Source organism: Acanthopagrus latus, chromosome 3 (genome assembly GCF_904848185.1).
Source record: "Acanthopagrus latus isolate v.2019 chromosome 3, fAcaLat1.1, whole genome shotgun sequence".
In the NCBI taxonomy this organism is placed as follows: Eukaryota; Metazoa; Chordata; class Actinopteri; order Spariformes; family Sparidae; genus Acanthopagrus; species Acanthopagrus latus.
In genome coordinates this window covers 9,388,941-9,413,892 of record NC_051041.1, presented here as the reverse complement: position 1 = coordinate 9,413,892, position 24,952 = coordinate 9,388,941, and the positions used below count along the sequence as shown (strand labels likewise).

The 24,952-nt window shown below is 41.8% G+C and overlaps 4 protein-coding genes across 4 annotated transcripts; 2 read left to right on the top strand and 2 right to left on the bottom strand.

Moving 5' to 3' along the window:
* The first annotated feature begins 213 nt into the window (after positions 1–213).
* On the top strand, positions 214–8,965 carry LOC119014218 (IgGFc-binding protein-like). The gene is made up of 14 exons (XM_037089205.1): positions 214–338; positions 449–714; positions 1,086–1,147; positions 1,756–2,039; positions 2,223–2,802; positions 3,737–4,326; positions 4,651–5,218; positions 5,299–5,558; positions 6,084–6,428; positions 6,559–7,126; positions 7,221–7,420; positions 7,826–8,200; positions 8,290–8,597; positions 8,691–8,965. The coding sequence occupies exons 2-14, from the start codon at positions 695–697 to the stop codon at positions 8,698–8,700; spliced, it is 4,170 nt and encodes a 1,389-aa protein (XP_036945100.1). The 5' UTR covers positions 214–338; positions 449–694; the 3' UTR covers positions 8,701–8,965.
* A 942-nt stretch (positions 8,966–9,907) lies between these two features.
* LOC119017028 (IgGFc-binding protein-like) lies at positions 9,908–11,349 on the bottom strand. The gene is made up of 3 exons (XM_037093416.1): positions 11,061–11,349; positions 10,683–10,954; positions 9,908–10,457 (listed from the first exon to the last, which is right to left on the bottom strand). Exons 1-3 carry the CDS (start codon positions 11,226–11,228, stop codon positions 10,448–10,450), a joined length of 450 nt encoding a protein of 149 aa, XP_036949311.1. The 5' UTR covers positions 11,229–11,349; the 3' UTR covers positions 9,908–10,447.
* Positions 11,350–11,354: 5 nt separating this feature from the next.
* Positions 11,355–18,125, bottom strand: LOC119017025 (IgGFc-binding protein-like; the record flags this gene model as incomplete). Its single annotated transcript, XM_037093413.1, has 10 exons — positions 18,110–18,125; positions 16,771–18,018; positions 15,690–16,036; positions 15,062–15,593; positions 14,315–14,910; positions 13,213–14,055; positions 12,796–13,137; positions 12,044–12,611; positions 11,608–11,807; positions 11,355–11,435 (listed from the first exon to the last, which is right to left on the bottom strand). Coding segments are annotated over exons 1-10 (4,773 nt in total), but the record flags the coding sequence as incomplete, so codon positions are not given.
* Positions 18,126–22,716: 4,591 nt separating this feature from the next.
* ecm1a (extracellular matrix protein 1a) lies at positions 22,717–24,242 on the top strand. Its single transcript, XM_037093044.1, has 3 exons — positions 22,717–22,877; positions 22,956–23,203; positions 23,373–24,242. The coding sequence occupies exons 1-3, from the start codon at positions 22,805–22,807 to the stop codon at positions 23,574–23,576; spliced, it is 525 nt and encodes a 174-aa protein (XP_036948939.1). The 5' UTR covers positions 22,717–22,804; the 3' UTR covers positions 23,577–24,242.
* The last annotated feature ends 710 nt before the right edge of the window (positions 24,243–24,952 follow it).

Here is a 24,952-nt window from a genome sequence, read left to right as displayed (position 1 = left end):
CATGACTATACAACAATTGCTACTGATACATGTGTATACATGTGCAAACACCTTTTGTATTGTGTTCCTTCAGGTTAAATACAACAATCAGATAAAGTCCCATCACGTCCACTGATCTCAGGACAGCAAAAAAAGAGCTCCACTTGATCTTTGTGACTCTAGTCATGATAGCTTTGAGGCAGCTCTTAAGAATCGTACATTTAAACAGCTAACACCCACCCATTATTCTTGTGGGTGGTGGTGACCGCATGGCCTCAGTGTCAACAGATAAATCACAGCTGTTGAATGTGTTACAGCAACCAGATCGATGGGCACAAAGCCAGCAATCACAATCACATGTAGGTTTTAAAACCTCAAAAAGCAGATAACTAATATCACAATGAGCGTTAAAGTCATTTAAGATCCGACAGGTGTTCACTTTTACCATCTTTTGTTTGTCTTTATCCAGCTTCTTCTGTGTTTCTCACTGAAACGAACTCATTCAGGACCTGCTGAAAACATTTTATACAATTAACTTGATTCCTTTATAACCTGTTTTCGAGTCGCTTTAACAAAGATTTTATAATGAGTCACGTGCTGCTGCATTCATTCTCTTCTGGGAAAAGCTACGTAATGCCACTTGAATGCTGATTGGTCAATCCATGGACATCAGGACGTATTTAAGCATCCTTAAATCCACCACTGACACCTCTGAATGCCCGTTGACCAGCTCAGGTAAGAATTATTCAGGTATTTGAGGTATTTACTAATAACTTGCTACCAAGAGTAATACTAAAATGAATTATCTGATGCAATGAGATCTGGTGCTGAAAACATTTTTCTACTGATTTTTTTAGTCATTTATCATTTTGTATTTATTTTTCTCTACTTTATAAGAAAAGATAGAGATAAGAAACAAAATGAGGTTTGCTATAGTATTGCATCATATGCCAAGAAGTGTATACATGCACAATATGTATATGTAGACACGCATGTGTCTATTATGGAAAAAATGATAATAAAAACTTAAAGATACAATTTCACAAAATTTAAAAGTGTATAATTTCTGTTCATTTTGAGGAAGTCTAACTGTTTTGCTGTGTTAGGTCCTCTCCAGTGACAAACATGGGGTTGTGTGCTGTAATCTTTTCAGCTCTTCTGCTGAGTGGTAAGTTATCAAGTACTACCTTTAAAATAATGAGCATTTATAAGAAACTCTTTATAATAACATCCCTGAAAAATGGCAAATAGTTGACGTTCTTTCACTGTTAACGAACAATGAAATGCTTTACATTCTATTATTATTCATTAAGTATTTATTTATCATAAAATTGCAACTGATGCTTGTGATACCTTGTCAATGGTTAATAAACACTGTGTAGTTCACCTATCAACATTATTAGTGTGGTCACTGTAAAGTTGTAACTATAAACCTTGACAATTAATGTAATAAATGAACATCAGCTTATTAATGATAGTTACTATGAAGTGTTACCTTTTTATCTCATATTTGAGTGATGTTCTAATGTGATTTGACTGAATAAGTTAAATTAAATCACAGAAAAAGTAAAAAAAACAAAAACATGTTGGCCTAAATACAAAAAGCCAGCTGTGAACGAGCTGTACAAATATACGTTATTATGTGGGTATTAATTCTAAGATCTTTGATGCTTTAAAGTAATTTGTTACAGCATTTTACCTTAATTTTTATCATGTTACACAAATGCTTCAATAGTCATTAAGATGGAAAATGTCCCCCTGCATTGAATGTTTTAGGATTTTGCCGAGGAGGACCAGCCACTTTAACACCACAGTCAGGTACCTGCTGGGTCATGGGCAACCTCCACCACACCTTTGATGGCCATTATTACACCTTCATGGGCAACTGCTCCTACACTGTGGCCAAGAACTGCCATGTTAGTGGGACCCTCCCGGCCTTCGAGGTGGACACAAAGAATGTGAACGAGGGCAACACACAGGTGCCATCGGTCGGGACGGTCACCATCAATGTCTACGGGATCAATATTGACATAGTTCGCTCTGAGCTGGGTATTGTGCGGGTGAGTCAGCCTGTAGTGTTCAGGTGCTTTGTTGACATTGTGTGAATACGGATGCAGAATACACATCTCTACCAGAGGTGATCATTCCCATGTGGTGTGACTCATTCTCTGTACGATTTAACAGGAACGCAATCAAAATGTGTTCCGTAAGTGAAGTTTGATTGATTGATTGATTATTTGCAGGTGAACTACCAACAATGGACTCTCCCGATCAACTTGAACAGCGGCCAGGTGAATATCTTCCAGAAAGGCCTCTTGGTCGTCATCCAGACAGATTTCGGCCTGACCGTGCAGTATGACTGGAGCGAGTACCTCACCGTCACACTGCCGGGCAGTTTTGCTGGCAGTGTGTGCGGCCTGTGTGGCAACTTCAACAACAAAAAGGAAGATGATCTCACGACTCCTAGCGGTTCAGTGGCCAGCAGCGGGGCCGCGCTGGGACAGAGCTGGAGGGTTCCCGGTGGCACAGACGATGCCTATTGCCAGGACCAATGTGTCGGCCAGTGTGAAAGCTGTCCTCTCAGTCAAGTTCAGAAATTAGAGAATCAGATCTTCTGCAACGCCCTTTTGCAGGACTATGCCGAGCTCGTCGGATGTCAACCTGACATTGACGCTGATGTCTTTCAAAGCAGCTGCATGCTCACCCTCTGCAAGGGTGAATCTGCGAACACGTATCTCTGCAGCAGTCTTCAAGGCTTTGCTGATATCTGCCAGATGTCTGGGGCCAAAGTTCCCGGTGACTGGAGGACATCTACACAATGCCGTGAGTAAAGGAAAGGTTTAAATGTATGAGTACATGTCAACAAATGCAAACTTTTTTTTTTTTTTTAACTTTATAACAGTTATTTTATAGCTTCAGCTTTGCATGCAAATCATATAAGCTTATAAAATATGTTTAACAATTTTGATAAACTTCTAAAGGAGCACTGTGTAGTTTTAGGGGATACAAACTAAACAGTTGTTTCACTTGCTGGGCCCTTCTAGGTAGCCTCCTTTCTGTCTTCAAATGCTGCTCTGGCCATTAGGGTTTATTCAGTTATAGAAATATATTTAGCAAATAGATATTTCTGAGCTTGTATTACCTTAATTATTAATTTCCTAAATTAATCACTACTGCCCTCAAGTCATTTTTTAATTAAGTTGCCAAACATTTCCTGGGTCCACCTATGCCAATGCGATGATTTGCTACTTTTCCTTCATATCACTTAAATTATTTGAGGTTTGAACTATTTATTGGACAAAACAAGCTTTGTGAAGGCTCTCGGTAATCATGCAGTGGTGCCCCCAAGGGAGAACCAGGTGGGGCCATGGACACAAGATTTCCAGTGTCCCCTTCTGGTATGACAATTTTCTGGAGGCACCCCTGTAATCTTGATGACATTTCTCACTATTTTCAGCAGTGATGGAATGTAACTAACTAACTTACTAACTAGCAAACTAACTTAATGTATTCAAGTACAATTTTGAGGTTCTTATTCCACCAGATTTATTTGATTATCATAGTTACTAGTTAAGAGCCAAAGAAGCACACTTTAAAAAACAAATGAGTTAAATGGCTGATAATCAGAAAACAGCTGAATATCAGATCCAGTAATAGTATACACATGCATTTAAATATACGTATAATATATTTTTACGTGTACTTTTGATACTTAAGTACACTAAATATCAGATCTCTTGTCTCTTTGCCCACACAGCTACACCCAAATGTCCAGAAAACAGCCACTATGAGTTCTGCGGGAGCGGCTGTCCCGCTACATGTGCAAACACTCCCACAAAATGCAACGCCACCTGTGTGGAGACGTGTGCCTGTGACGACGGCTTTGTGCTCAGTGGTACGCGGTGTGTCCCCAAGGCGCAGTGCGGCTGCATGTACCAGGGTCACTATGTGGAGGCCGGAGCCTCCTTCTTCGCTGGACAGAGCTGTAACTATCGCTACTCCTGCTCCGCCGGTGGGAGCTTGTCTTCTGAGCTGACGAGCTGCCAGGCTGGGCAGCTGTGCCAGGTGCTGGAGGGGATGATAGGGTGCTATCCTGTCAACTACGCCACATGTACGGTGTCCGGTGATCCACATTTTGTGACCTTCGATGGGGAGCACTACAACTTCCAGGGCACCTGTGCATACGAGATGGCTGGCGTCTCCAATCAAACCACCCTGGAACAATTTAGCGTTGTGTTGCAGAACAACGGTCAAGATAACAAGATCGGGTCTGCTGTGAACCTGGTAGAAGTCAGTGTGTACGGATACGCCATCGTCATCAGCAAAAACGACCCTGGCACTGTTGTGGTAATTTTACATCAAGAACATCATTCATGTAGGGCTGCAAATAATAATTGTTGTTGCTGTTTTCATTATCAATCACAGGGCAGAATATTTTTTTTATTATTAATTAGCTGATTGTTTGGTCCAGAAAACAATGAAACAGGTCCGTGAAAATGTCCTGAAGCCCAGTGTGATGTCATGATGACCACAGCATCTTGCTCCAGCCTTTAAACTTGTGAAATGAAAAATATTGACTAATCAGTGCAGCTCTACATGTGTCTAGTTATGTATCCTTCTATCAATTTATAACTAAATGTATTACGTCTTTTCCATTATTACCTTTTTAAGATCAATGGTGAGCTCTCCAACCTCCCTGTGATGCTCAACAACAACACACTCCATCTTTACACAAGCGGCTGGTTCGCTGTTATCGAGACCGACTTTGGAGTGAAGTTTTACTACGACTGGAACAGCGTAGCGTTCCTCATCGTTCCCAATACATACATGGGCGTTATGCAGGGTCTCTGTGGCAATTACAACCTCAACCCCAAAGATGACATGCAGATGAGCGACGGGAAACAAGCCACGACTCCTCAGGAGCTCGGTCAGAGCTGGAAAGTCGCCACGATCCCTGGCTGCGTAGATGGCTGCAGCGGGCCCTGCCCCGGCTGTAACGCCACTCAGAGGGCCACGTACAACAGCAGCAGTTTCTGTGGGCTCATCAGCAACCCTGCAGGGCCGTTCCGCGACTGCCACGGCATAGTCGACCCTGCAGGTTACCTCGACGACTGCCTGTATGACGTCTGTCTTTACCAGGGCCGTGCGAACATGCAGTGCAAGACCTTGACTGCCTACGCAGCTGCCTGCCAGCTGAAAGGTGCCACGGTTTACCCCTGGAGGTCAGCCCAGTTCTGCGGTAAGGACGTCCGCTGTGGGTCAAGTTGACGAGACAAACTCTTGTGAATTTCTCTGACCATAATCTTGTCTCGCCTCTAGATGCCCAGTGTCCATCAAACAGCCAGTATGAGCTCTGTACCAGCAGCTGCTTCAGATCGTGTGCCACAGACACATCGCTGTCAAACTGTGGAGCTCCATGCATGGAGGGATGTGTCTGTGATGAGGGTTACCTTATGAGTGGAGATGAGTGTGTGCTTGCCAACCAGTGTGGCTGCATTTATGAGGACAAATACTACCAGCATGGACAGGTCTTCTACCCTGATACCCTCTGCCAGCAGGAATGCACCTGTAACGGGACGGTGAGGATGACTGAGGGCCTGTATCTGTTGATTATTCTCAGATATGTTTGAATCAATGGGAATGCATTTTCTCACAATTTACCCCATACCTACCTTGGAATGAAGCTGCATTCTATTTATCGAAAAAGCAGATCTTGTTTGAAAAATTAAAGGATCACTTCACACAAATTGTGTGTTTTTGACATGTTAGCAGTTTGAGTGTCATGTGCAGAGGTTTTGAGGTTATTTTCCTCTGACAGAGCATCCTGATTACTCAAAATCAACCACAGACAGGTTGATATCTCCTTTTCCAGACTAAATATTTAGTTTTACTTAAAAGGTTATTAATGCAAAACCTCCTGCGCATACACAAAACCTACCTGATTGGCTCGATGACATCAAAATCTGGTGTCCACACGAACACTGCAAGATGTTTTGGTTGCTGCAATCTGTTCTCCTGTATGTGCAATTCATAAGAAAGAATGAAAGACTTGAATGAATGACACCTTGGAAATGATGAGCAATCAGATGTGTCTTTCATATCAGGTGCAGTGTAAGCAGTCCTCTTGTGGTCCGTATGAGACGTGTGCGATGAAGGACTACGTGCGATCATGTCAGCCTTTGGGAAAAGGCATCTGCTCCATCTCTGGAGATCCACATTACAACACATTTGACAACGCCACCTTCGACTTCCAAGGCACGTGCACCTACGTCGTAGCCGAGGGCTGCCACCTGAGCGGCACCCGCCTCACCCCCTTCTCTGTGGTGGTGGAGAACGAGCCGTGGTATCGGATGTCTGCCAATCCACAGGTCTCAGTGGCCAAACTCGTAGCGGTAGAAGTTTATGGAAACATTCTGATTCTTCGCAGGAATGAAGTTCGAATGGTTTGGGTATGTCACTGACATCATCATTGTTTTAGCTGATATATAGCAAATATTTTGACTGTATAACAGCAAATAGATATGAAATAAGAATAAACGATGGACAATATGTATATATCTTTTTTACTATTCTCTTCAGGTGAATGGCATCCTACATCACCTTCCGCTAAACCTCAACAATGGTGCAGTGCAGGTTTATCAGGAAGGGACAAATGACGTCATTATGACCGACTTTGGCCTGAGGGTCACATATGATCTGATCTACCACATCACCGTCACGGTCCCCGGAAACTACAGGGGCAAAACCTGCGGCCTGTGTGGAAATTTCAACAATGACGCAGCAGATGAGTTCCAGCTGCCGGACGGAAACGTAACCAAGAACTTGCAGTCGTTCGGAGCGGCGTGGAAAGTGCCCGTGCCCGGAGTGGTCTGTGAAGACGGATGCAGCGGTGACCTTTGCCCCAAATGTGACACTTCTGAGAAAGCCGCGCTGGAGGCGAAATGTGCAGTCATCACCAATCCCAACGGGCCGTTTGCTGCTTGCCACGCTGTCATCGATCCCAACTCCTACTTCCGAGACTGTGTCTACGATATTTGCATGGCTGAAGGTGATCAAGACATGCTGTGTCACAGTATTGCTGCATATATGTTAGACTGCCAAGACTTTGGTGCGAAGGTCCAAAACTGGAGAAGTCCTTCTTTCTGCCGTGAGTCTTCACATTTTTATAATTTATTGTACACTGTATTATCCACAATTGCCCCTGACAAAAACCCTTAAACTGTCCTGTTGTTTGTGCGCAGCTTTTACGTGTAGTGCCGGCAGCCATTATGAGACCTGTATGCTGCCTTGTACCTCTACATGTCCTGGTCTGCCTGACACCATCACATGCACCACGAGCTGTGTGGAGGGCTGTGCCTGTGATAACGGCTACTACTACAATGGAACTGGCTGCGTGCCCTTGGACCAGTGCAGCTGTTATTACAACGGCAAAACGTACAAGGTGAGAAAATATTTCTATTAAGGGTAGATCTGATCAGTTTGGCTGGGTTAGGGTTTTGAGAGTCCTTTGAAAAATGTTTAAGACTTTATTCAGCCTACTGATACAGCATTTGTTTACTATAAGAAACTGTAAGTAACTTCAACAGCACCATGATTACATTTATAGATGCATTCGTTATTACGTTTGAACATTTCTTCCGGTGATTGCCACTATGTACATCCTCACAGAGCTTCTACCATAGCTGAGGATTAATCCAAAAAGTCTTATTGGGGTACTTTTTCATCGCAAGTTTATCTCAGGGTTTGAAACTTTAATGGAACATCCAGAAACACACTCTATAAACCAGCAAAGATTAATGAAGGATTCTTGGTATGAACCCAACCATGTATTTCGTGTCATCTGCAGGTTGGAGAGTCCATTATCACCGATGACTGTCACAGGATTTCCACCTGTCAGGCCACTGGAGTCGTTGTGTCCCAGAACATGACATGTGACCCCAACGAGAGCTGCCTGGTGAAGAACGGCGTGATGGGCTGCTACATCCAGCAGTGCTTTTTGGACTCCAATGGGACTCTCACTGCATTTAATGGTGATAGTGGTACCATAACAACACCGGGAGTCTATGAGATTATCCAGAACTGTAACCAGTCTCAGACAACAGACTGGTTCAGGCTGCTGGTGAAGTTGGAGATGTGCACTCCTGGTGTCAACTCAATTTTGGGCGTGTTTGTGTTCTTTAATGACTTGATGATCACAGTCACCGACAAGCATGATGTCTGGGTAAGTGTCTGGATAAATGTATCACGTTAATCTTGTTCAACCTTAAAAATACATTTATTAATATAAAGTGTTCACGTCTGTGTTCGCAGATAAATGGAAAGGCAATGACTCAAACCACTTTCTCCCAAAACAATGTCAAAGTGCTTGTTTCGGACAACACAGTGAGCATCAGCAGCCCCTCCACCGTTCAGTTGTCCTTCAGTTCAACCAACGAACTTGTCATGAGTGTCAGTGACAGTGTAGTTGACATGGCATGTGGAGTATGTGGGAAGCTCAGGCCTATTGACACAACACTACGAGATCTGAGAGAGAGGCTGCTGGTCTCTTTTCATGGGCAGAGTATCACCTTTGCATCACTGAACTTTGGGCAATGGCAGGCTCCGGATTTCCCCCAATGGTAAGTCACATAAATTACCTTCATCTTACCCTACCCTCCATCACGTTTTACTTGACGTTACTTAACTAATTATTTTTCTGATTTTTTTTTCAGTGGCGTGTGAATTTCCGTCGTGCCAACTTCATTGATCAGCATCCTTCTGCACTAAACTGATGGCATTATTGATTAATTAAATTATTTTGGTTCAGACAGAGAATCCCATATCTATGTAAATCTCATTCATTCCTACATTCAGTTATCAATCTTATGAAAATGTTTGAATGTTTGTCTTGTCAAACATCTCTAATATGGCCAGTAGCATATATTTTGTGTAATTGTTTAAGACAAAGCGTTCAACTGTATTGATATTATACTAACTCTGAATAAATATAAACATATAAACCACTGAAAAATATTAACAATGTGTATCTTATTGTGTGCTAATTAAACTGTTTTTGTTTTGTTGTTTTGTTATGTGTACCTCTGTGACACTCTGAAACCAGTGAAGTCTTCCCATCATCCAACCACTGCATGAAGCTAAAGTACCACTCTCACTTATAACACAATAAAACAAAAAACATTTTTAAAAGGGCAAAGGAAAGCATTTTGGGAGACGTCCAAAAACACAACTTTTCCATTCATTTTGCCAGTGTCTTGATTGACAGCAGCTTGCAGGCTATGCACCGACTGGCCCCAGCTTTGATATTCAATTGCACATATAATCTGTTGTGTCTGTCTCTGATAAGTACAAACTTATACAATACATAAAATCACAAAGGAACATAGGTGATATTGGCCTAAAATTGGGCTAGGATGTGGCTATAAAGTACAGTTTACATTAGTCACTGCCCTCTTATGGATAAAACATTGGCCGCTCTGTCTATGATGCTAAAGTTATCGCTTTATGTAAATATGCTTTAATCAGGATAAAATACAGTGAAAATCGGGGGCGCCATCATGACAACAAGTAGAAGAAAATATAAATTTCTCCTTTTGGTCAAATATTTGTGGTTAACCTGACTTTGACTCTATGTGACATGATATGGTTAGTCATTATATGATCATTCCAATACTTTGTCAGATTGACCAGTACTACATTGATTCTGGGAGTACATAATAGAGGAGAAAAAAATAATGAAAACTGATATCCCAGTTGATTTAGAACATTTTATTCTTGGGAGACATTTAAAGATTTGAATGAAAAAGAGCAAAGAAAAACTGAATTCCTCGTATATTTTGCGGGTGCTAGGAAAATGATCACACACTGGATGGAAGTACTCTCACTGAACCTAGTCCAGCTTGAAAGCTGGAAGACATCTACACAGTGGAGTATACTGTATGACAGCAACAACAAATGAAGACAGAGACTTTAATACAAAGATGAGCCATAATATTGTATAAATGAACATTTGAACAAGTCAAGTCAATTTTATTTATATAACCCAAAATCACAAATGACATCTTGAGGATCATTACAATCTGTGCAGCATACAAAACCCTCTGACACTTGGACCTTTGATTCTTACAAGTTCTTAGAGCTTCCCTTCAAAAACCTTGTAATAAATAAAATGACAGCTTCATGTAGATTGTAAAACATAACAACTGGTGACTTTTCAAAGACATTTTATATAATTCAGTTCATTAAATGCATTTATGTAGAAACTGCAATTGCTTTCCATACAGCTTGAACTTTATAGGAATTGATCAACAGGCTAAATTCATTCATGTTGGAATTTACATTTGAAATTGATTTTTTTTTGTTTACAATAATACTATGTTTCAAATAAAGCTTTCATTGCTGATTGTTGAATTTTCTGCAGATGATGATGATACTGGTGCGATCTCTGGGAGTTGAGAAGTTGATCTTTCATTCACAACCCACTGCAGAAAGAGAACAAATTAAGTGAGTTGGCATCAATTGGTGGCAGTTCTTTTCCACACTTAATTACATTTAAAGTGTGGATCCACCCACACTCTATCTTACATGGATTGTGAAGTGTTCACAGCATCAGTAAAATCCGATTACGGTGATAATAAAGCCAAAGTGAGCAAGGTAACTGAATTACAGGGAGATAATGCTCGAAACAGTTAGCATCCTATACCCACCAGGAAGGAAAGTCATCCGCAGGATATAAGAGCATGTACTCCTGCATCTCTGCTTGTTCGACACTGAAGACGTATCTTGAGGGGAGGAGAGGTCCACATGCTCCGCACAACTTGTTCACCATGCTGTCACTCACGGTCACAATGACCTCCTGGGTGTTGGTGTATGACAGCTGGAAGTGTGACGTCAGCTCAACAACTGTGGTTGCATCGGTGCGTCTCACAGAGATGGTGTTTCCGTGCACGCTGGGGAGAGTCACCTTTTTACCGTTGACCTTTGAGCAACAATCACAATCATTGACAGAGGTGTCATTTTAGAGTTAACATCAATCTTCTCATCTAAGTCACAATAAGAAGGCACAAAAGTGTTTTTGTACCCACCCAGGTCTCCTGTTTGTCAGTAACCGTGATGAACAGGTCGTTAAAGAAGACATAAACAGCAGCAACGGTCTTCACGCCGGTTGAAGAGCATTGTTGGAGCTCGGCCACAACTCTGAACCAGTCAGGAGCTGATTCGTCACAATATGTGATGATCTCATAAGCACCCATGATGGCGATATTGCCAGTCGTGCCACTGAAAAGAGTGAGGGAGCCTCCGGTCTGCAGCTGACACTGTTTGGGTTGGCAGCTGGGTACACCATCCTTGAGCACACAGTTCTCTGCAACCCCACATGAGAAGGCCTCGCACTGGACTTGACCAGATGTTGTACACTTGCAGCGCTTCTGGCAAGAGTCAGTTTCTACATACTCGCCGATCTTTGTGGGAGAAGACAACAAGAAATTGTTTTAGACTGAAGACCTATGATTTCAACTCAGCATTAAGTTTATGAAATGACTGCAGGCCAATGGCTGCATGAAAAGCAAGAATTCAAACTACTCTCTACTAATTATCAGCAGTGGTGTAGTGTACACGTTCTGTCATACTCACCTTATAGGTTTGTCCATTGAAGAAACAACTGCAGTTCTCCAGGGTAACACAGCCAGTCCCATTGTAGTAGTAGCCGTCATCACAGGCGCAGCCCTCAGCACAAGTAGCAGGGCAGTTAATGATGTCGGTGAGACCAGGACACGGAGAGTTACAGGTTTCAGTGCAGATCTGGTAGTGACTGTTTTCTGAACAGTGGACAGCTACAAAGGAAAACATATTGAGGTAAACTGATGCAAGATCAGCATTAACGTTAAATTCCTGGACTATCCACCTAAGATCCACCTAATCAATCTGTATCTGTTGAAACGAATGTTGAAAAATGGCATAGCTTTAGACACATATATGAGTTGTTGTGCCTTGTGGAGTTTTTTTGTAATAGAATCATTTAACAGTCAGCATTTGAGCTAAGTTCAAAGACTGCAAAGCAAGCACTTACGGCAGAATTCAGCCGTCCTCCACTTGTCAATGGTTACTCCAATGACCTGACAGTCAGTCACGTATGCTGTAATGCTTTGGCAGAGAACTTTGCGGTCTCCCTTGGACAAGCACACGTCATAGACGCAATCTCTGTAGTAAGACTCAGGACTTAGTAGCTTCTGGCAGGCAGCAAAGGCACCAGTAGTATTTTTGAGGTATCCACAATCTTTTTCGAAGATTTCCTTCAGTGTGCTGTCACATTTGGGACACAGGTCTCCACTGCAGCCATCATCACAGACCACCCCCGACACCTGCTCTTTCCAGGCTGCTCCGAAGGTCTTGATGTCCTTGGTCAATTTTCCATCCGGTAGCTCGAATTCGTCTGTCTTGTTGTCATTGAAATTGCCACACAGTCCACATGTTTTGCCTTTGTAGTTTCCAGGAACAGTTACCGTGACTCTGTAGACCAAATCATAAGTCACATTCAGGCCAAAGTCAGTTGTGATGGCGTAGTGGAAGCCGTCTTGGAAGACTTCAACTTTTCCATCATTGAGACTGAGTGGAATTTTTTTCAATTTGTCATCCACCTGTAAAGCACAAAGAAAAAGAAACGCGGTGTTAGTCTCTAAGATCACCTTTTTGATTTGAGTAACCTGTTCTTTTAGTAGTAATAATACCGATTTTCTGTTATCAATAGAAAGTCAAGAATTAAAAAAAAGTGAAACAGAGGAATAGTAATTAATCAAAAAGTCTCTAAACAATATTAATTACCATGATTGTTCCACGTTGGTCCCTTCTGAGGATCAGGGTGTAGCCGTACACCTCCACAGCAACGAGCTTGGCCACAGACAGATTTGGTTTCTTGGTATACGACCACTTCTCGTTCTCGACCACCACAGAGAAGTTTTTGAGCTGTGAACCCTCATAATGGCACAGTTTGGCTGCGGTGTAGGTGCAGGTGCCTTGGAAGTCATACGTGGTGCCATCAAAAGTTTTGTAATGTGGATCGCCAGCGATTGTGCAGGTTGCATTTCCCAGTGGTTGGCACGCTTGAACACCCTTGACCAGCGCACACTTCTCAAATGGCCCACAAGAGTGTGCCTCACACTTCACCTGAAGAAATACTGACATTTTTAGAACAACGAAGAGGTAAAGTAAAATTTGTTAAGTATGTGAAATGCTGCTTACATTGCCATTGCCATAGCAGGTGCATCTCTGGAGGCAGTCTGGTAACAGAAAACTCTCTCCCTCCTCATAATTTCTGTTTTGGTACTTGCAGCCGCACTGGTCATCAGGCACACACTCGTCGTTACTGAGTAGGTAGCCGTGATCACAAATCCATGCTTCCTGGCAGGGCCTCTTGCAGTCATTGGGAGGAAAGTCTGGGTCACATGTTGCATGGCATACATCGCCACAGTGTTCATAGTGAGAGTGGTTGTAGTGCATCATCCCAGATATGGGACAGAATTCGTCTGTCCTCCACTGGGACACATTGACTCCCAGCTCTTGGCATTCTAGGGTGTAACTACGGAGGTGGGTGCACCAGGACCCTTCCTTGGCGTTGTAGAGGCACATTTCATACACACAATTCTTAAAAATGGCATCAGGACTTATTTTGGCATGGCATTCACGGAAGGGGCCTGTGGACTTCAATAATAAACCACAGTACCTATCAGTCTCATACTTGTCTTTCTCTGTGATGTCACAGTCGGGACAGACACTCTCATTCTTGCAACCATCAACACAACCGGGGATCACTGCAACCCTCCAACTTTTCCCTAGCTCCTCCACAGACGACGCTTCCGTGCCATTCTTCAACTTCAGGTCATCATTGGGGTTGTGATTGTAATTGCCACACAGGCCACACATAGCATCAGCATACGTATCAGGGATTTTGACACGCACCGTAGAACCCCAATCATAGGAGACTTGAAGCCCGAATTCAGTATTGATTTCAGCAAAGTCATTAACTTTGTAGACTGTGATGTTGCTTTTGAGTGTGACAGGTAAGTGGGTAAGTTCTCCATTTATCTGAAAAACAAGATTGTTTAATTCCAGACCGGGTATATATAGTCACCAAAAAAGATGATAAAATCAATAATGCTGTGAAAAATTGAGAGGGGAAGTCACATCCCTTCCGATGGACCACCAACAGACCTGATTTAAGAAAAAATATGGCGCTAACGAGATGACGTATTTCAGTTGGCATTCTCGCGTCACTGACATTTTTTTCGTATGGGGCAACAGAAGGGGCGTGACTTTGACTCCCTGTTTTGTACATGTGTCTTACCAGGACTGAGCCTTTGTGCCGTCTTGTGACAACAATGGAATCTTCATAAGCTTTGACCTCCACCAGCTTTGGACCAGAGCCAACTCTTTTGCCATGAGCGTCATTTTGCACGAGAACTTTAAAGTTTTGCAGGGACGGATCTTTGGAGCAGACCCCAGCCAGCTGATACACACAGGTGCCCTGGAAGTTGTAATCATGCTTATCAAAGGTCACCATGTGAGGGCCACCATTCATGCTGCACTCAGCGTAGATGATCCGGTGACATCCCGTCAGGCCGTCAACTACCTTGCACTCATACCCCTTTTGACAACCTGGTTTCTCACAATCAACTTTCTTTTGGTTGCATGTGCACTTCTCACTACAGTGGTCATCAGTTAGGAAAGAGGCCCCAGACTCTATGTAGTGGCCTTTGTAGAAGCAGCCACACTGGTCCTGAGGCACACACTTGGTGCCACTAAGCAGGAAGCCCTTGTTGCAGACGCACGTCTCCACGCAGCTTTTGTTGCACTTTGTTGCAGCATCTGGGTTTTCACAGGTAGCTGGGCAGGCATTCCCACAGAACTCATAATGGCTGTTCTGTGGGCACTTGGGTGGAGCTGCAGCATTTCAGACAAAATCACAACATATTACCAACACAGAATGAGGGTGAATCTTGAAAAGTAACAGCTGATTTCTCTTTTGAGTGAAGTTACTCACAACAATGAGCTAATCTCCTCCAGTCGTGTATTTTGATGCCAGCCCTCTGACAGGCGTCGGCATACACCTGCAAGGTGTCGCACAGGAAGTTGATCATCCCCTCCCCCATGCACACATCATACAAACACATGTCATGAAAGGCCTTGGGGTCCATGACAGCATTGCAATCTTGGAGTGGTCCATCCATGATGAAGGTGAGTGTACCGCAAAATATTTTGTCAGCCATACCGCTAAAAAAGCCATCCTTATGACAAGTCTCACATTCTCCTGGGCAATCGTCTCGACACTGAGCATCGTCTGGCTCATCAGGAACCCTCCAGCTCCTTCCCAGGGTTTCTACGTTACTGGTCAGTGTACCATTTGAAGTCACCATGTCATCGTCCTTTTTGCTGTTGAAGTTGCCACACAGGCCACAAACCTTGCCAGAAAATCTGCTCGGTACCGTGATTAGAAGGTATTCCTTCCAGTCATACTGCACGGTCAGACCAAAATCAGTCTCAACAATGACGGAGAGGCCGCTCTGGGATAGCTTCAACTTGCCACTGCCCAAGTCGATGGGGAGATTCCACAATGTGTAGTTCATCTAAAACATATTCACAGTTATTTTTGAATTAATGAATAAATAACACTTCTTCATAGACTTAATGAATAATCCAGTTCGCTTAAAGACCTCACTTACCCTGACAAGTCCAAACTCTGACCGCACAATGGTTACAGTGTACCCATACACCTTAATGATCACTTTGCCAACATATGTGACCTTTGAACCGGTAAGGATTTGATTCTTAGCATCGACCTCAAACGCTGGGTGGTCTTCATCAACATGGCAGTTCTTGACCATCGTGTAGGTGCAGCTGCCCATGAAGTTGTAGTAGTGGCCATCGAATGTGCGGTAGTGAGGATCGCCCATTGCCCAGCAGGCGCCATCTTTGATTTCTGGGGGTTTCTTAACACATGTTGGGGAGTTGTCTTTCATCTGGCACACTTCATCTTCTGAGCATTTCATGGTAGTGCAGTCACGTTTCTCTGGTACGTTGTAAGAAAAAGAGAGAATAGATCATCTATTTACATGTAAATATTACAACAGCTGCTATTAAGCTATACAATGCTGTACTGTACTGTGCTGAAGTGTGATATGCTATGTTATGCCATTAGATGATATGCTATGACATACTGTGCTACGGCATACTATACTGTGCTATCCTACACTAAACTCTATTATAACATGTTACACTATGTTTTTTTATACTATACCTAACTATGTTATGTTGTGTTATCCCATGTCAGACCATACTATACTACTATGTTACGATATGCTGTATTATGAAATGTATTTAACATTGTGACAGGGTGTATTTTGACCATGTTTTTCTAAATAAAGTATATTTTCTGCCTAAAGCCTAACCAAATATTTTTGCTGCCTAAACCTAATCAAACAGCCACAGACATGACATGGAAGATAGGTGTAAAATAACAAGTGATCCGTGTAATATTATATTCAAAGCAGGGTTTTATCCTTGGTTTGCCAAGTAAGAGTCTTAGATGGAGCCCACTCAGTCAAAATGATTGTCCTGGAAGAACATCACCTATAGTATTCCAGGGACACCAACACCAACACGGGGACATCAGATAGACCTGCTGTGAGATGTTATGTCTAATTATAAGTTATGCTGTCCTTAATGTAGTGTACTATGCTGCATTGTGTTCCCCTCTGCGCTGCACTTTATCACATTATATTGTGACTCATTCTTTTTGCCTACCTGCTAAGTCAGCAGCTGCAGGGGATCCATAGCCGTTGGCATAAGCAACACCAAAACTGTAGACTCCAAATGGAGAACTGGGGTGAGATATCTGATAGCTGTTCACACCAGTGCTATATTCGATATCAGTCCAGGAGAACACAGTCCCATCGACTTTACGCCATTTAAAGTTGGCCCACTGGGGCTCAGGGTCAAATTTGATGCCATCCAGGTCTTCGTTCGGAGCCACAATTATGACATGGTTGTAGAAATCACCCTGTCCCTCCAACGAGTAGGAAGTGCTGAAACTACTTGTGGGCAGTATAGTCATTAAGAAGGGATCATAATAGTTTAGTGAATACTCAGGACCACCGTTGAATTCAAATAGGACCTGAATGCCCTTGTCAGATTTCAAATACATGGCATGCGGCCACTCAGAGTAGAGCTCGATAGTTTGTCCTGCAAATATAGGGTAAGTCTGGACCTTTCCACTGACAGTGACGGTAAGTTTGGTGGTTTGGGATGCTTGGACGTAAACACTGTCATGTAAATTGGAGAAGAATTTATGATAAGACAGTGGTGCGATAATGAATTCTTTCCCCCAGCTGCTTATGGGAAGGAGTTGTTCGTAGACGTGGTTGCACTCGGTGTACTTCTGGACACAACTGTGTCCCGAGGACACAGCGACAGGGAGGCGTGAGTTCACTCTGGTCCCCTTCAGGTTATCGAGACTCTGTATTTGAACGGTCTCAAATGGCTCCAGCTTTATGGTCATCTTGCTTCCTCTCCTGTAATACTTCCCTTGGAATTGGACGGAGCCCGGCAGGAAAAACTCAACAGAATTTGGCTCTCTGTGGTTGGTGATAGAAAATTCTTTATATGTGTCTCTCTGAGAGCTGGTAGGAGTGAATACTATGTACTCAGTCCCCCAGTCCCTCACCGGGTAGACCACGGAGGTGTCTGCCGTGTATTTCTTAAAGTTAAGAGACATCACAGTGACATCTTGGCTAGCCTCGATCAGCACAGACTGACTGGACTTCATGCTGCCTTTCATCTCTACCGTGTCGGGGAGCTTGAACGACACACTCTGACCAGGATCAATTTCCTTCTGATAGACCTGACCCATGGCAGTCACCTTGACCTTGGTGCTGCCTTTTGAAGTGGGCAGAGCTGCAACCTCAACCAAGAAGCGAGCTTCCACATCACTCCCAAGGTTTTGCATGAAAGATGTGACAAACTCTCGTCCTGCTGGTAGAGCAGAGCCCAGCCCTGGAAAAATAAATAAAATCGCAAGGATGAAGACTGGGGTATGAAAAATCTGAGAGTACACCCCCATCTGTTGGTTATTAAAATCTCAGACCTTGATAGAAATACATCATTACAAGTAAAAAAAAAAAAAAAATCATTAAAAATGTTAAAGTGGCAACAGACAATTTTCCACCCCTAGCGTTTCCATGTTGTGTTTTTGTTGTCACCACAGTTGCAAAGACATTTGGATTGTTTCTGTTTCTTCAGAGTCCCAAATAAAAAACACTGAGTTTAATTCAATTATTTAGTCTGTAATAGAAATGGGATGCCAGTTAACCTTCCTTTGACTGAGTCACCACCTATCCACTAGCATACAAAATTGTGTCCCGATAGCGACGTTTGCAGGGGAGCCAGTGTCAACATATATGGTTTCATTATTATGTTTCCATCACATTGTGCAATCAACATTTACTTCATAATGATACAGTGAAGTAGGAAACTCATCCATTGCCATTTCGGTAATGCATGGTGGTAAAATGGTGGTAAAACATTATTCCAAATATTATTAATAAATGGCAAATGAGTGCTTAGTTAAACTTTAGTTAACAGTTGTGTCACTGTTAATGGTTTAAAAAAAATTTGGTAAACCATTTGATAATAAGCATTGTTTACTGTAAAGCTGCAGCTGCTGTCTGTTAATAAATACTGCTTAGTAAAAACACAATTCGACTGGCCACTGAAAAGTTGCGACTGATCTTTATAAACGTTTGCAAATGCTAAATAAATGTTTTAGAAAGCATTTCATTGTCTGTTAACAGTGAAATAACTATAAGCTAAAGTTTAATTCACTGTAAATTGACCCTTTATTAATGATCGTTATTATAAAGTGATACCCAGGGTATGAGCGAAGAAATATACTTAAAATAAAAGGTAAAAGCACTCATAATGTAGAGTGGCCCACTAAAGTTCTCAGTAAATTCTTATCTTAAGGTATTATCAGATTGGAATGTATTTTGTATTAGTCATCTTATCAAATAAATGTAGTGGAGTAGGAAGCTCAATATTTGCCTCTGTAGTGTGGTGGAGTAGAAGTTTAATGTGAAAGAAAATGGGAATAGTAAGTACTTCATGGTGCAAAAAAATGTCATCCTGATAGTTTCTAAAGTATAATAAATAAATATCAGTAAAGGCATAGGCAAGGATAAAAGTAATAAGTTGAGTTCTTTGACCTACCAACCAGCAGTAAACCCACAAGACAGCAGACCAACCCTTTCATTGTTAAACCTAAAATAATGCAAACACAAAATTAGTCATACAGACACAGAAGCACACATAGACACGCAAGGCAGTTTATCTATATGTGTAATAATACAAAAAAAGAGAGAGAGAAATGGTGCATTTCAGAAAAATGTATCTAATGTTATGTAGACGACATCACGTAAAAGTAGAATACAGTAAAGGCTACCGCTTAATAGACATGAAGTTAATCTGCAGGGTGACGTGTGAATCTCAACATGGGATCATCAAAGTTGATAATCTTTGATATCACATCATGATTTATTTGTGGATTACATTTTTGATTTATCAAACTAAGGTTGAAAAGTTATCAAATAAATGTACCGAAGTAAAAAGTACAAGTACCTCAAAATTGTACTTGAGCAGAGTACTTTGTTACACTACCGGCCTTATCTCAAATCTGAAATTATTTTGGTAAATCTGGTAGAAGGGAATAAAGCAAACTTCCACTTCCAAGGTGCATGGAAAGGGTAACAAGTCTGAAGAGGTCGAAACTCTTGACCTCTCTAGACTTTCCTCTATAACAAATAGACTAACAAATCTGACATATTTTTTATCAAAGCACCACCAACATTCAGAAATACTGCAATAAACCACATTTTAGGAATGTGATAATGCTGCTAAAACTCACTGTAAGCTCTTAAAGATAGATTGACCATTCAAACATTTTTAGAGAATTGTCTCAGTTGGCATCAGAACATTTATCATTATAGTTAGGATATAATATGTGCAAATGAACCTTACCTGAACCAGAAAACCAAGGGCCTGGATAAATGGCATCTCGACTGATGCCCTTTTATTTGTCTTGGTGATGCAGAGGAAGCCAATCAGGGCGAAGGTGTCACGCTGCTCGTACGGATGCCGAGTCACCGACTGGCTGATCACATGGCAACTTCAACGTGTCAGCTTGTCAAAAATCTTGTTTAAAGGTCTTTTAAAGAGTTTTCATGCTCAAGAGGTGGTTCTCATATAGAGGCCAATTTAATGCTTATCTGAGAATGGATGGGAAATATATGATCGCCTTAGCAACTAAATGTGTGAGAATGTGTGAAGCCAATGCACGGCATCCTGCTCAGACCATTCAAATGTTTGATTTAACTGAAACTAATAGACTTACTTCACAGGTATTAATCTTAGGTCTGATAAATGCAAACACCAGGTGATTTAATATTGTTGTGCAATGTGTAGGTGTCAGATATTTTTTGATCTAAATATTAAACACTTACAGGTGGGGGTGAGAATTCGTTCTAGTCTCGGACTCAGATTTCTTTTTTAACGGTCAACCCATCAATAAAAAGGTATACGTTTGGGATAAAACGCATTTTTTCTATATTTGCAGGGCAAAAAAATGCATCATGAAACTTAACAAATATGTGCGTGATGGATGTAGCACAAGCAAAACAGTATAGACAATAAGACTGGACAGTAAGGTAGGGAAATGTAGCATTAGCACTAAAAGATGGTTTAAACGTTTAAAAGTATAAGTCAGAAATATGCGTTGATGAAAGAGTCTTGATCTGTTTCATGTGTAGCCAGCAACTGTATTTTTCTATCATTGAAGCTGCTGTAAGCGCCTCTTAATGGGCTTCTCTGTCCTGATTGGGTAAAGTGGGCAGGGATACCACAAAATGTCTTTTCTCTGTTACTGCATTACTTTTGGGAGGCGAGATACAGGTCACTGACTCTTATACAGTGACCGCTGTTGAAATATAGATCTATTTTACACGTATCTTAGTAAGAATATACAACTTACAGCAGCTTTAATGTGGATGATAGAAAGCAAATAGAGATGTTTAAACTTTGCGCTTAGAATGAGTCATGAATTGTTGAACTTGACTCGTGAACTCTTGTGAACTTACTGAAATACGTAGCGTGGGCACAAGGAGGCAGTTTATCCTCACATGTCCAGTTGCAGTGCAGCTACTTTCATAATTATCTTCCAGCCATTAAAGTGCATATGTTGAAACTGTTTTTTTCACCTCAGCCCTTGTGTACCCACCACTTTTCAATGCAAGTGTTGCCCCTTGGATTCAGTAAGGCAGCACTTGTATCACACAGTATATGAGCAGGAATACAAATCCAATAAGTCACCGCTTGACAGTTGCAGATTGCCTTTGTGATAGCAGCGCACATGTTCACACGTCAATATCTGAAGTCACACCCTGTCACACCCGGAACACAAAACAGACCAATCAAACACTGACGGACACTCATTCATGCTGTCAAGATGAATTGATAATATATATTAAACACAGATAAAAAAAAAATATATAGCCTGTAATATTAGCAATCAGTCAACGCCCCCTTATAAGTTGATTGCAGGCAGCAGAAGTGACTGTGAAAGAATGGTTTGAATTTTTAGGGAGTGAAAAACAATCGAGGTGATTCAGTGAACCTGAGCGAGTGCATCCTTCATTCCTCTCACATGCAGTCAAAGCATCATCTGCAGATAACGACACGAGACAAGATGTTTGGCATTTTTTGCTGAGTGCAAAACCCATCCTTGATAACAGAGAGCACGAAACTCTCGACTGGTTTTGAAAAGCGGGGGTTGAGGAAGTTCACCAGTGAGGTCTGTGGAGTTGTGGGAAAGATGTGTGTGTTTTTTTGCCATGTTCCTCCCACACATTATCCACTCAGCCAGGCATCACTGAGCTGCCAGTCAGCCAGTTCTCTACTCAGCTCATTTCCCCACACAAAACTAACATATTTAGAGGTCATACTGATAACATTTTTATGCAGACGAATCATTTTTTTAATAATGATGCATCCACAGAGCTTGGAGAAAGGTGCAGAATAACGGGGTTTTCCTGATTGTTTTGTTTGTGTATAAGAATACCGACAGATTCTAACATGGTGTGTGAGCCAAAACTATGTCGCCTTTGGGAACATAACTCTGTTCTGAGATCACAGGAATGACACAAAGGAACTTGACCTCTTTAAGCAATCAACAAATCCTCCAGAAAGCGACACATATTTCAGCCACCAGGGCGCTACTTTAAATATTTTATTCCCTCCCCTCTGTAGATGTTTTTTTTAATTGATTTTACTGATTTGCATTTTATTAATTGATGGCCAAACCCACTGAACTCCTTGGCATATTTTAGCTAATTTGCTTTATTCATTTTATTCTTATTTAAATCATTACTCATCTATTTCTTGTCTCTACATGCTACTGTATGTTTTAGTGTGTGCACAAGGCAAACTTTTCAAACAGATTGCCTGGTTGGGCTAATGAAGCTGTCTGGATCTGTTTTGTGTGTATACTGCGTATTCTTCCAAGATACTGCTCTTGTTTTATCAGTGGTTCAAGTTCAAGATCATTTTGTGTTTATCTTGACGGCTCCCATCATCATGTCGTTCCCCCCACACCCTTTACCAGCCACCTCCCCTCACGCCTTCCACCCTCACTTCCAAGCACTTCACGCCCACAGACCCTCTGCCCTCGCTCATATAAGCTGGCCGCAGATCCAGTCACGCTACCAAACTCCTGCAAGACAACTGCACAGCCATGATTTCAATTGGAGGCCTCACTGGATTTGTAATAACTGTGCTGCTGACTCTTCTCAGTGCAACTGTTGGAGGTAATTTATTCCAGATTCTTTCTATCCACTCTTCAGATCTTGGATGCTGTTAACGTCTGTGTTGCTTGATCCCCACAGAGACCAAAACGAACTCTCTCAATGAGCCTGACGTCCCTTTCCCGCCTGCCTGTCCCACGGCTCTGAACCTCGCCGCCATCTGCCAACAAGGTCAGGGTCGTCCCAGGTACCCGGACAGCTTCTTCCCACGCTCCGGTGCCAGCCACTTCCGCCGCCGCGGAAAGGCCATCAACCGTCTGGAGTCCTGGTACTCTTTGTGCTGCGGCGGACAACAGAGCGCCCAGATCCTCTGCTGCGCCCAGCAAGCTGTGAGTCTCTGCTGTTGGAGAAACTGACACCACAATCCAAAAGACAACAACTTTTTATTTCTCAGTATTTTGCACTACATTAATAGTTTGTTTTGTCTGCACGCATATACAAAAGGATGAAGCATGCTTGTCTCTTGCAAACAACCTAATGAATATCTTTCTCTTGCAGTGGAAACAAGCCCTGTCCCAGTTCTGCGTTGAAGAATACGGCACCATGACTCTCCCGTATGAGTGCTGTGCAGACGGAGGAGACGCGCGGTGGACGTGCTTCGACAGCGAACTGCCAAACCCAAACTACAGCTCAACCCCAGGGTACACAGCACCCATAATGCCCCAGGAGCCAGGATTCAACTTCAATGCAAATGCTTGTTAAAGGTGAAAAATGATATACAAACAGAGCAGTTAGATTTGTCTGAGAGTGGTGACGTGTTGTGTACCTTTGGGTTAACATACTCGGATCCCATTTGCACAAAGCTGTATCAGAAAATTTGCAAACTGAGATTTTAATTAACTATATCCTGCAAGGTCTTCGTCACAGGCGTACATAAGAGGTCAGGACATGATGGTTGTTCATGATCACAACAGCTGAGGACAGTTATTTGAAACAGCTCTGTATTTTACCTACATGAAAAAAGTGTTTTATTGCACTGATAGTACTCCAATAAAATCTGTCTTGATTGCACAGTTTGACATGCGTTACTCTCTGTTAAAGGAAAAAAAAAAAAAGGACGAAAGAAAGACATAAAGTTTTTTTTTCTGTTTTCTGTCTTATCAGTTTGTGGCTTTGGCTGCCTTTCAGTATGCAGTTGTTGACGTGGATCAGAAAAAAGCACTGAAACAAGTTATTAGGCACTCTTGTGGTTAAGAAAATAACACATGTACTATAATAAATATCCACCAGGGGTCACTGTTGGCTGTAACAATTGGGCGTGAGACTGAAACAGATCAGTGATTATTTAAATAAAAAAAAAGTTTGAGTCCGCAGCCTGAATGGCAATGTGTAGTAAAAGTCATTAATAAACATTCAAAACAAACTGAACTCTTGTTGATGGAGATTTTTTTTTTTATGTACGCCGTCTGTGTGAATATAAATGAAACTAGATGGTAATGTGCTCGAGACACAAAAAAACACAATGACATTTCCTGTTTGGCTTCAAAATAAATGTGGAACGTCATAAATCTAAATTCGAAACATACCTGTGAACATAATTCTAAAAATTGAATATCACAAAATGTACTCCAGCACATCATGTACGACTGCATCTATCTGACAGGTATAGTTACTATATTTACTATGTATTGCTATATATTATGTAAAGTAAATACAGAAAGTAAAAAAGCTCTGCTCTGACCAACAGCAAAGTCAAAAATTATGTTAATGATGAATGATGATAATAATGTTCACACATTACTGTGTAAGTAACAACTAGTACAATTAAACATTATATAATTCATATATTCTCTCTATATATTTAATTATGCAAGCACTGTGTTTATACGTTTTACATACATTTAAAAGCAAAGACTTGTTTTCACTCTGTCGTTTTCTTCTGTCTTTACAAAATACCTTTGTTGATCACAATGCAACAATCCTCACACGCATTATATCGAGTTTCATGTTGTAGATATTTGTCATTATTTCATCATAAACTATAATATACTATATCACATGAAAAATCAATTACATACTATATTTATTCAGGGATGGTGTGATCAAGACGTTCCCCTTTTAAAGGAGCACTATGTAGT